Source organism: Oncorhynchus masou, chromosome 5 (genome assembly GCF_036934945.1).
Source record: "Oncorhynchus masou masou isolate Uvic2021 chromosome 5, UVic_Omas_1.1, whole genome shotgun sequence".
In the NCBI taxonomy this organism is placed as follows: domain Eukaryota; kingdom Metazoa; phylum Chordata; class Actinopteri; order Salmoniformes; family Salmonidae; genus Oncorhynchus; species Oncorhynchus masou.
The window spans coordinates 86,901,964-86,914,463 of record NC_088216.1 but is presented as its reverse complement, the minus strand read 5'-3'; the positions used below and the strand labels follow the sequence as shown (position 1 = coordinate 86,914,463).

The following is a 12,500-nucleotide window of genomic DNA, read 5'->3' as shown; positions in this document are numbered from 1 at the left end:
GTAGGTTGGTATCTGTGTGTTGTCTGTCTGTAGGATGGTATCTGTGTGTTGTCTGTCTGTAGGATGGTATCTGTGTGATGTCTGTCTTTAGGATGGTATCTGTGTGTTGTCTGTCTGTAGGATGGTATCTGTGTGATGTCTGTCTGTAGGATGGTATCTGTGTGTTGTCTGTCTGTAGGATGGTATCTGTGTGTTGTCTGTCTGTAGGATGGTATCTGTGTGTTGTCTGTAGGATGGTATCTGTGTGTTGTCTGTCTGTAGGATGGTATCTGTGTGTTGTCTGTCTGTAGGATGGTATCTGTGTGTTGTCTGTCTGTAGGATGGTATCTGTGTGTTGTCTGTCTGTAGGATGGTATCTGTGTGTTGTCTGTCTGTAGGATGGTATCTGTGTGTTGTCTGTAGGATGGTATCTGTGTGTTGTCTGTAGGATGGTATCTGTGTGTTGTCTGTCTGTAGGATGGTATCTGTGTGTTGTCTGTAGGATGGTATCTGTGTGTTGTCTGTCTGTAGGATGGTATCTGTGTGTTGTCTGTAGGATGGTATCTGTGTGTTGTCTGTCTGTAGGATGGTATCTGTGTGTTGTCTGTCTGTAGGATGGTATCTGTGTGTTGTCTGTCTGTAGGATGGTATCTGTGTGTTGTCTGTAGGATGGTATCTGTGTGTTGTCTGTCTGTAGGATGGTATCTGTGTGTTGTCTGTAGGATGGTATCTGTGTGTTGTCTGTCTGTAGGATGGTATCTGTGTGTTGTCTGTCTGTAGGATGGTATCTGTGTGTTGTCTGTCTGTAGGATGGTATCTGTGTGATGTCTGTAGGATGGTATCTGTGTGATGTTTGTCTGTAGGTTGGTATCTGTGTGTTGTCTGTAGGATGGTATCTGTGTGTTGTCTGTAGGATGGTATCTGTGTGATGTTTATCTGTAGGATGGTATCTGTGTGATGTTTGTAGGATGGTGTCTGTGTGTTGTCTGTCTGTAGGATGGTATCTGTGTGATGTCTGTAGGATGGTATCTGTGTGTTGTCTGTAGGATGGTATCTGTGTGATGTCTGTCTGTAGGATGGTATCTGTGTGTTGTCTGTCTGTAGGATGGTATCTGTGTGATGTCTGTCTGTAGGATGGTATCTGTGTGTTGTCTGTCTGTAGGATGGTATCTGTGTGTTGTCTGTCTGTAGGATGGTATCTGTGTGTTGTCTGTCTGAAGGATGGTATCTGTGTGTTGTCTGTCTGTAGGATGGTATCTGTGTGTTGTCTGTCTGTAGGATGGTATCTGTGTGTTGTCTGTCTGTAGGATGGTATCTGTGTGATGTTTGTAGGATGGTATCTGTGTGATGTTTGTCTGTAGGTTGGTATCTGTGTGTTGTCTGTAGGATGGTATCTGTGTGTTGTCTGTAGGATGGTATCTGTGTGATGTTTGTCTGTAGGATGGTATCTGTGTGATGTTTGTAGGATGGTGTCTGTGTGTTGTCTGTCTGTAGGATGGTATCTGTGTGATGTCTGTAGGATGGTATCTGTGTGTTGTCTGTAGGATGGTATCTTTGTGATGTCTGTCTGTAGGATGTTATCTGTGTCTTGTCTGTAGGATGGTATCTGTGTGTTGTCTGTCTGTAGGATGGTATCTGTGTGTTGTCTGTCTGTAGGATGGTATCTGTGTGTTGTCTATCTGTAGGATGGTATCTGTGTGTTGTCTGTCTGTAGGATGGTATCTGTGTGTTGTCTGTCTGTAGGATGGTATCTGTGTGTTGTCTGTCTGTAGGATGGTATCTGTGTGTTGTCTGTCTGTAGGATGTTATCTGTGTGTTGTCTGTAGGATGGTATCTGTGTGTTGTCTGTAGGATGGTATCTGTGTGTTGTCTGTCTGTAGGATGGTATCTGTGTGTTGTCTGTCTGTAGGATGGTATCTGTGTGTTGTCTGTCTGTAGGATGGTATCTGTGTGTTGTCTGTCTGTAGGATGGTATCTGTGTGTTGTCTGTCTGTAGGATGGTATCTGTGTGTTGTCTGTAGGATGGTATCTGTGTGTTGTCTGTCTGTAGGATGGTATCTGTGTGTTGTCTGTCTGTAGGATGGTATCTGTGTGATGTTTGTCTGCAGGATGGTATCTGTGTGATGTCTGTTGGATGGTATCTGTGTGTTGTCTGTAGGATGGTATCTGTGTGTTGTCTGTAGGATGGTATCTGTGTGTTGTCTGTTGGATGGTATCTGTGTGTTGTCTGTAGGATGGTATCTGTGTGTTGTCTGTCTGTAGGATGGTATCTGTGTGTTGTCTGTCTGTAGGATGGTATCTGTGTGTTGTCTGTAGGATGGTATCTGTGTGTTGTCTGTAGGATGGTATCTGTGTGTTGTCTGCAGGATGGTATCTGTGTGTTGTCTGTAGGATGGTATCTGTGTGATGTCTGTCAGTAGGATGGTATCTGTGTGATGTCTGTCTGTAGGATGGTATCTGTGTGATGTCTGTCTGTAGGATGGTATCTGTGTGTTGTCTGTAGGATGGTATCTGTGTGTTGTCTGTCTGTAGGATGGTATCTGTGTGTTGTCTGTCTGTAGGATGGTATCTGTGTGTTGTCTGTCTGTAGGATGGTATCTGTGTGATGTCTGTCTGTAGGATGGTATCTGTGTGTTGTCTGTCTGTAGGATGGTATCTGTGTGTTGTCTGTCTGTAGGATGGTATCTGTGTGTTGTCTGTCTGTAGGATGGTATCTGTGTGTTGTCTGTCTGTAGGATGGTATCTGTGTGTTGTCTGTCTGTAGGATGGTATTGTCCCGGCCAGAGGATCAACTTAATTCCCACTTAGGTTTTTTGACAGCTTTTCCCCCCCAAGTCATGTTTTAATCACAGCGCTGATTTGTTGTGTTCGCTCCTGGCTCCTTGGAAATTAAATCCATGTTCACAGGCTCGGTCGGACCTTTTCGTTGCTGCACAGCCTTGACGTATACACACGTGCTATTGGTAGATTGTTACGTGGAATGCTGAGTAAAGGTCACATGACCATGGAAACAGCAGCATATCAGCATTATAGACACATAGACACATCATGGGGTCAGGGTATCTCTGTTGATCATGGTGTCAGGGTATCTCTGTTTATCATGGTATCAGGGTATCTCTGTTTATCATAGTGTCAGGGTATCTCTGTTTATCATGGTATCAGGGTATCTCTGTTTATCATAGTGTCAGGGTATCTCTGTTTATCATGGTGTCAGGGTATCTCTGTTGATCATGGTGTCAGGGTATCTCTGTTTATCATGGTATCAGGGTATCTCTGTTTATCATAGTGTCAGGGTATCTCTGTTAATCATAGTGTCAGGGTATCTCTGTTTATCATAGTGTCAGGGTATCTCTGTTTATCATAGTGTCAGGGTATAATGTCTGTTAATCATAGTGTCAGGGTATCTCTGTTGATCATGGTGTCAGGGTATCTCTGTTTATCATGGTATCAGGGTATCTCTGTTTATCATAGTGTCAGGGTATCTCTGTTAATCATAGTGTCAGGGTATCTCTGTTTATCATAGTGTCAGGGTATCTCTGTTTATCATAGTGTCAGGGTATAATGTCTGTTTATCATAGTGTCAGGGTATCTCTGTTTATCATAGTGTCAGGGTATAATGTCTGTTAATCATAGTGTCAGGGTATAATGTCTGTTAATCATGGTGTCAGGGTATCTCTGTTTATCATAGTGTCAGGGTATAATGTCTGTTGATCATGGTGTCAGGGTATCTCTGTTTATCATAGTGTCAGGGTATCTCTGTTTATCATAGTGTCAGGGTATCTCTGTTTATCATAGTGTCAGGGTATCTCTGTCTATCATAGTGTCAGGGTATAATGTCTGTTTATCATAGTGTCAGGGTATCTCTGTTTATCATAGTGTCAGGGTATAATGTCTGTTAATCATAGTGTCAGGGTATAATGTCTGTTAATCATGGTGTCAGGGTATCTCTGTTTATCATAGTGTCAGGGTATAATGTCTGTTGATCATGGTGTCAGGGTATAATGTCTGTTGATCATGGTGTCAGGGTATCTCTGTTTATCATAGTGTCAGGGTATCTCTGTTTATCATAGTGTCAGGGTATAATGTCTGTTTATCATAGTGTCATGGTATCTCTATTTATCATAGTGTCATGGTATCTCTATTTATCATAGTGTCATGGTATCTCTATTTATCATAGTGTCAGGGTATCTCTGTTTATCATAGTGTCAGGGTATAATGTCTGTTGATCATAGTGTCAGGGTATCTCTGTTTATCATAGTGTCAGGGTATCTCTGTTTATCATAGTGTCAGGGTATCTCTGTCTATCATAGTGTCAGGGTATCTCTGTTTATCATAGTGTCAGGGTATCTCTGTTTATCATAGTGTCAGGGTATCTCTGTTTATCATAGTGTCAGGGTATCTCTGTCTATCATAGTGTCAGGGTATCTCTGTCTATCATAGTGTCAGGGTATCTCTGTCTATCATAGTGTCAGGGTATCTCTGTTAATCATAGTGTCAGGGTATCTCTGTTTATCATAGTGTCAGGGTATCTCTGTTTATCATAGTGTCAGGGTATCTCTGTTTATCATAGTGTCAGGGTATCTCTGTTTATCATAGTGTCAGGGTATCTCTGTTTATCATAGTGTCAGGGTATCTCTGTTTATCATAGTGTCAGGGTATCTCTGTTTATCATAGTGTCAGGGTATCTCTGTTTATCATAGTGTCAGGGTATCTCTGTTTATCATAGTGTCAGGGTATCTCTGTTAATCATAGTGTCAGGGTATCTCTGTTAATCATAGTGTCAGGGTATCTCTGTTTATCATAGTGTCATGGTATCTCTATTTATCATAGTGTCATGGTATCTCTGTTAATCATAGTGTCAGGGTATCTCTGTTGATCATAGTGTCAGGGTATCTCTGTTTATCATAGTGTCAGGGTATCTCTGTTGATCATAGTGTCATGGTATAATGTCTGTTAATCATGGTGTCAGGGTATCTCTGTTGATCATAGTGTCATGGTATAATGTCTGTTGATCATAGTGTCAGGGTATCTCTGTTTATCATAGTGTCAGGGTATAATGTCTGTTGATCATAGTGTCAGGGTATCTCTGTTGATCATAGTGTCAGGGTATCTCTGTTAATCATAGTGTCATGGTATAATGTCTGTTGATCATAGTGTCAGGGTATCTCTGTTAATCATAGTGTCAGGGTATAATGTCTGTTGATCATAGTGTCAGGGTATCTCTGTTAATCATAGTGTCAGGGTATAATGTCTGTTGATCATAGTGTCAGGGTATCTCTGTTGATCATAGTGTCAGGGTATCTCTGTTAATCATAGTGTCATGGTATCTCTATTTATCATAGTGTCAGGGTATCTCTGTTAATCATAGTGTCAGGGTATCTCTGTTAATCATAGTGTCAGGGTATAATCTCTGTCTATCATAGTGTCAGGGTATCTCTGTCTATCATAGTGTCAGGGTATCTCTGTCTATCATAGTGTCAGGGTATCTCTGTTAATCATAGTGTCAGGGTATCTCTGTTTATCATAGTGTCAGGGTATCTCTGTTAATCATAGTGTCAGGGTGTCTCTGTTTATCATGGTGTCAGGGTATCTCTGTTAATCATAGTGTCAGGGTATCTCTGTTAATCATAGTGTCAGGGTATCTCTGTTAATCATAGTGTCAGGGTATCTCTGTTAATCATAGTGTCAGGGTATAATGTCTGTTGATCATGGTGTCAGGGTATAATGTCTGTTTATCATAGTGTCAGGGTATCTCTGTTGATCATGGTGTCAGGGTATCTCTGTTTATCATAGTGTCAGGGTATAATGTCTGTTGATCATAGTGTCAGGGTATCTCTGTTTATCATAGTGTCAGGGTATCTCTGTTTATCATAGTGTCAGGGTATAATGTCTGTTGATCATAGTGTCAGGGTATAATGTCTGTTAATCATAGTGTCAGGGTATCTCTGTTTATCATAGTGTCAGGGTATCTCTGTCTATCATAGTGTCAGGGTATCTCTGTTTATCATTGTGTCAGGGTATCTCTGTTAATCATAGTGTCAGGGTATCTCTGTTAATCATGGTGTCAGGGTATCTCTGTTTATCATAGTGTCAGGGTATAATGTCTGTTAATCATAGTGTCAGGGTATCTCTGTTAATCATAGTGTCAGGGTATCTCTGTTTATCATAGTGTCAGGGTATAATGTCTGTTAATCATAGTGTCAGGGTATCTCTGTTAATCATAGTGTCAGGGTATCTCTGTTAATCATAGTGTCAGGGTATCTCTGTTAATCATAGTGTCAGGGTATCTCTGTTAATCATAGTGTCAGGGTATCTCTGTCTATCATAGTGTCAGGGTATCTCTGTTAATCATAGTGTCAGGGTATAATCTCTGTCTATCATGGTGTCAGGGTATAATGTCTGTTTATCATAGTGTCAGGGTATCTCTGTTTATCATAGTGTCAGGGTATCTCTGTTGATCATAGTGTCAGGGTATCTCTGTTAATCATAGTGTCAGGGTATAATCTCTGTCTATCATAGTGTCAGGGTATCTCTGTTTATCATAGTGTCAGGGTATCTCTGTTTATCATAGTGTCATGGTATCTCTATTTATCATAGTGTCAGGGTATCTCTGTCTATCATAGTGTCAGGGTATCTCTGTTAATCATAGTGTCAGGGTATCTCTGTTTATCATAGTGTCAGGGTATAATGTCTGTTAATCATAGTGTCAGGGTATCTCTGTTAATCATAGTGTCAGGGTATCTCTGTTAATCATAGTGTCAGGGTATCTCTGTTAATCATAGTGTCAGGGTATCTCTGTTAATCATAGTGTCAGGGTATAATGTCTGTTGATCATGGTGTCAGGGTATAATGTCTGTTTATCATAGTGTCAGGGTATCTCTGTTGATCATGGTGTCAGGGTATCTCTGTTAATCATGGTGTCAGGGTATCTCTGTTTATCATAGTGTCAGGGTATAATGTCTGTTAATCATAGTGTCAGGGTATCTCTGTTAATCATAGTGTCAGGGTATCTCTGTTTATCATAGTGTCAGGGTATAATGTCTGTTAATCATAGTGTCAGGGTATCTCTGTTAATCATAGTGTCAGGGTATCTCTGTTAATCATAGTGTCAGGGTATCTCTGTTAATCATAGTGTCAGGGTATCTCTGTTAATCATAGTGTCAGGGTATCTCTGTCTATCATAGTGTCAGGGTATCTCTGTTAATCATAGTGTCAGGGTATAATGTCTGTTAATCATAGTGTCAGGGTATCTCTGTCTATCATAGTGTCAGGGTATCTCTGTCTATCATAGTGTCAGGGTATCTCTGTTTATCATAGTGTCAGGGTATCTCTGTTGATCATAGTGTCAGGGTATCTCTGTTAATCATAGTGTCAGGGTATAATCTCTGTCTATCATAGTGTCAGGGTATCTCTGTTTATCATAGTGTCAGGGTATCTCTGTTAATCATAGTGTCAGGGTATCTCTGTTTATCATAGTGTCAGGGTATCTCTGTTAATCATAGTGTCAGGGTATCTCTGTTAATCATAGTGTCAGGGTATAATGTCTGTTGATCATAGTGTCAGGGTATAATGTCTGTTAATCATAGTGTCAGGGTATCTCTGTTTATCATAGTGTCAGGGTATCTCTGTCTATCATAGTGTCAGGGTATCTCTGTTTATCATAGTCTCAGGGTATCTCTGTCTATCATAGTGTCAGGGTATCTCTGTTAATCATAGTGTCAGGGTATCTCTGTCTATCATAGTGTCAGGGTATCTCTGTCTATCATAGTGTCAGGGTATCTCTGTTAATCATAGTGTCAGGGTATCTCTGTCTATCATAGTGTCAGGGTATAATGTCTGTTAATCATAGTGTCAGGGTATCTCTGTCTATCATAGTGTCAGGGTATCTCTGTTAATCATAGTGTCAGGGTATAATGTCTGTTAATCATAGTGTCAGGGTATCTCTGTTTATCATAGTGTCAGGGTATCTCTGTCTATCATAGTGTCAGGGTATCTCTGTTAATCATAGTGTCAGGGTATCTCTGTCTATCATAGTGTCAGGGTATCTCTGTTAATCATAGTGTCAGGGTATCTCTGTTTATCATAGTGTCAGGGTATAATGTCTGTTTATCATAGTGTCAGGGTATCTCTGTTTATCATAGTGTCAGGGTATAATGTCTGTTGATCATGGTATCAGGGTATCTCTGTTTGAGAAGTGGTGCGTGCATACTGTATGTATTCACCCCCTTTGCTATGAAGCCCCTAAATAAGATCTGGTGCAACCAATTACCTTCAGAAGTCACATAATTAGTTAAATAAAGTCCACCTGTGTGCAATCTACGTGTCACATGATTTCACTATATATACACCTGTTCTGAAAGGCCCCAGAGTCTGCAACACCACTAAAGCAAGGGGCACCACCAAGCAAGCAGCACCATGAAGACCGAGCAACCAGAGAGGCCAAATGTGCCTAATAGTCTAATTTGCTTAGATGTGCTAAGCTTATAGAGACATACCCTATGAGACATGCAGTTGTAATGGCTGCAAAAGATGTCTCTGCAAAGTATTGACTTTGGGGGGGTGACTGGTTATGCACGCTTAAGTTTTCAGTTTTTATGTATTATTTCTTGTTTGATTCTGAATAAAACATATTTAGTATCGTCAAAGTGGTAGGCATGTTATGTAAATCTAATGATACCAACCCCCCAATAATCTATTTTAATTCCAGGTTGTAAGGCAACAAAATAGGAAAAATGCCAAGGGGGTGAATACCTTCGCAAGGCACTGTAGATATTCCTACTGACAGTATATCAACATGTATCTATAAAACCCTACTGACAGTACCACTGCATCATGGTATCTGTGTTTATCATGGTGTCACGCCTCCTACTTCCTACCTAGTATAATGCCTCCTACCTAGTTGTCGGTCCTGTCTCTGAAACAAAAAGGAGCTTGTTAATGAAACCTAACCTACGTCCCCGTCGTTATACAGAGGAGTTTGAGAAGATAGCTGTCGATATGCAGAGGAGTTTGAGAAGATAGCCGTCGTTATGCAGAGGAGTTTGAGAAGATAGCCGTCGTTATACAGAGGAGTTTGAGAAGATAGCCGTCATTATGCAGAGGAGTTTGAGAAGATAGCCGTCGATATGCAGAGGAGTTTAAGAAGATACCTGTCGTTCCCTTCGTTATACAGAGGAGTTTGAGAAGATAGCTGTCGTTATACGGAGGAGTTTGAGAAGATACCTGTCGTTCCCTTCGTTATACAGAGGAGTTTGAGAAGATAGCTGTCGATATGCAGAGGAGTTTGAGAAGATAGCCGTCATTTCCGTTGTTAGATTAAGACTCAACTCTGGGCCCAGCTCCCACAACAATGTAATGGTCTGTTTCTCTCTCTGTGTCACATCTCAGGAGACTCAGATGCAGACCGTTTCAAGGTAACAAACGTTTATTACAAAAACAGGGGGGCAGACAAGTGAAAGGTCAAGAGCAGGCAGAGGTCAGGGTCAGGGCAGGCAGAGGTCAGTAATCCAAGGCAGTGTCATAAGGTACAGAACGGCAGGCAGGCTCAGGGTCAGGGTCAGGGCAGAGGTCAGTAATCCAAGGCAGTGTCACAAGGTACAGAACGGCAGTCAGGCTCAGGGTCAGGGTCAGGGCAGAGGTCAGTAATCCAAGGCAGTGTCACAAGGTACAGAACGGCAGGCAGGCTCAGGGTCAGGGTAGGCAGAGGTCAGTAATCCAAGGCAGTGTCACAAGGTACAGAACGGCAGGCAGGCTCAGGGTCAGGGCAGGCAGAGGTCAGTAATCCAAGGCAGTGTCACAAGGTACAGAACGGCAGGCAGGCTCAGCGTCAGGGTCAGGGCAGAGGTCAGTAATCCAAGGCAGTGTCACAAGGTACAGAACGGCAGGCAGGCTCAGGGTCAGGCTCAGGGTCAGGGCAGAGGTCAGTAATCCAAGGCAGTGTCACAAGGTACAGAACGGCAGGCAGGCTCAGGGTCAGGGTCAGGGCAGAGGTCAGTAATCCAAGGCAGTGTCACAAGGTACAGAACGGCAGGCAGGCAGGCTCAGGGTCAGGGTCAGGGTCAGGGTCAGGGCAGGCAGAAATGTTCAAACCCAGGAAAACAGGAACTAGAGAAAGACAGGAACAGAGGGGAAAACCGCTGGTAGACTTGACGAAAACAAAACGAACTGGCAACAGACAAACAGAGAACACTGGTATAAATACACAGGGGATAATGGGTGAAGATGGGCGACACCTGGAGGGGGGTGGAGACAAGCACAAGACAGGTGGAACAGATCAGGGTGTGACAGTATGTTAAAGCTTGTCACCGATGTACATCTTCAAGTGTCTGGTTGCATTTCTATGTATACGGATGATATAAATCCGTATTAATAATCTAGTTGTTCAGTTCGCTGGGATGCCTTGTAGTAACAATAAATTACCGTTAATAAATTATATCAATGTTTTATCCTTCCTGTGTGTCCCTACAGAGAGCTGTGAGGAGAGACCCCCTCTGTCATTCATTTTAATAATCAATAATGAATATAATCAATAATATCAATGTTTTATCCTTCCCGTGTGTCCCTACAGAGAGCTGTGAGGAGAGAGAGAACCAACCTTCACCCTGAGAGTCTGTCTGTCTGTCTGTCTGTAGAGCATCTTCCATGCGTCTACCTGTGTCTCATTCCCACATCAACATGAACTGTGAGCAGGACTTTGAAGAGGGGGGCATGAACGTCACCCTCACGCTACGGCTCCTCATGCACGGAAAGGTAGGTCTCACATTGGGCTGTTGCATTACTGCCACACCAGCAGTCATGAGACACGACCGCAGTGAAATCGTACTTGACCGTTGAGTAATCTCCATTTGTGCACTCTGGACAACTCACAAACTGTCATTGGGTCGCTAATGGCCTGGTACTCAGGGCTCTATTGTCCCTCTAACCTCTCTGACATCAATGCAAATGAAATGGAAAATCACATCAAAACACATCATCAAAACAGTATCAGTGCTTTTAAAACTCACCTCACTGTGATCGATACATGTGAAGAAAGAGGTTCAATACCAGGTTGAAACTGAGTAGGGAACAACGTGGTTGTTGTGGATGTCGATTACCGTAATGAACAATCGATTACCGTGAGACTGTTTATGTTAATTAACAATCGATTACCATGAGACTGTTTCTGTTAATGAACAATTGATTACCGTGAGACTGTTTATGTTAATGAACAATCGATTACCTTGAGACTGTTTATGTTAATGAACAATTGATTACCGTGAGACTGTTTATGTTAATTAACAATCAATTACCGTGAGACTGTTTATGTTAATTAACAATCGATTACCGTGAGACTGTTTATGTTAATTAACAATCGATTACCGTGAGACTGTTTATGTTAATGAACAATCGATTACCGTGAGATGGTTTATGTTAATGAACAATCGATTACCGTGAGACTGTTTATGTTAATTAACAATCGATTACCGTGAGACTGTTTATGTTAATTAACAATCGATTACCGTGAGACTGTTTATGTTAATGAACAATCGATTACCGTGAGACTGTTTATGTTAATGAACAATCGATTACCGTGAGACTGTTTATGTTAATTAACAATCGATTACCGTGAGACTGTTTATGTTAATTCACAATCGATTACCGTGAGACTGTTTATGTTAATTAACAATCGATTACCGTGAGACTGTTTATGTTAATGAACAATCGATTACCGTGAGACTGTTTATGTTAATTAACAATCGATTACCGTGAGACTGTTTATGTTAATGAACAATCGATTACCGTGAGACTGTTTATGTTAATTAACAAATCGTGAGACTGTTTATGTTAATTAACAATCGATTACCGTGAGACTGTTTATGTTAATTAACAATCGATTACCGTGAGACTGTTTATGTTAATGAACAATTGATTACCATGAGACTGTTTATGTTAATTAACAATCGATTACCGTGAGACTGTTTATGTTAATGAACAATCGATTACCGTGAGACTGTTTATGTTAATGAACAATTGATTACCGTGAGACTGTTTATGTTAATGAACAATCGATTACCATGAGACTGTTTATGTTAATTAACAATCGATTACCGTGAGACTGTTTATGTTAATTAACAATCGATTACCGTGAGACTGTTTATGTTAATTAACAATCGATTACCGTGAGACGGTTTATGTTAATTAACAATCGATTACCGTGAAACTGTTTATGTTAATGAACAATCGATTACCGTGAGACTGTTTATGTTAATGAACAATCAATTACCGTGAGACTGTTTATGTTAATTAACAATCGATTACCGTGAGACTGTTTATGTTAATGAACAATCGATTACCGTGAGACTGTTTATGTTAATGAACAATCGATTACCGTGAGACTGTTTATGTTAATGAACAATCGATTACCGTGAGACTGTTTATGTTAATGAACAATCGATTACAATCGTGAGACTGTTTATGTTAATTAACAATCGATTACCGTGAGACTGTTTATGTTAATTAACAATCGATTACCGTGAGACGGT

General features: G+C 41.1%; 1 protein-coding gene across 3 annotated transcripts in view; it reads left to right on the top strand.

Annotated features, from left to right (window-relative positions):
* LOC135540425 (poly(rC)-binding protein 2-like) overlaps positions 1 to 12,500 on the top strand; it is a 193,142-nt gene that overhangs the window by 98,216 nt on the left and 82,426 nt on the right. For all 3 annotated transcript variants that reach the window (XM_064967049.1, XM_064967048.1, XM_064967052.1), the window contains exon 2: positions 10,547 to 10,728. In XM_064967049.1, coding sequence (XP_064823121.1) covers positions 10,621 to 10,728 — 108 coding nt within the window. In that variant the 5' untranslated portion in view covers positions 10,547 to 10,620. The remainder of the gene's footprint in view (positions 1 to 10,546; positions 10,729 to 12,500) is intronic.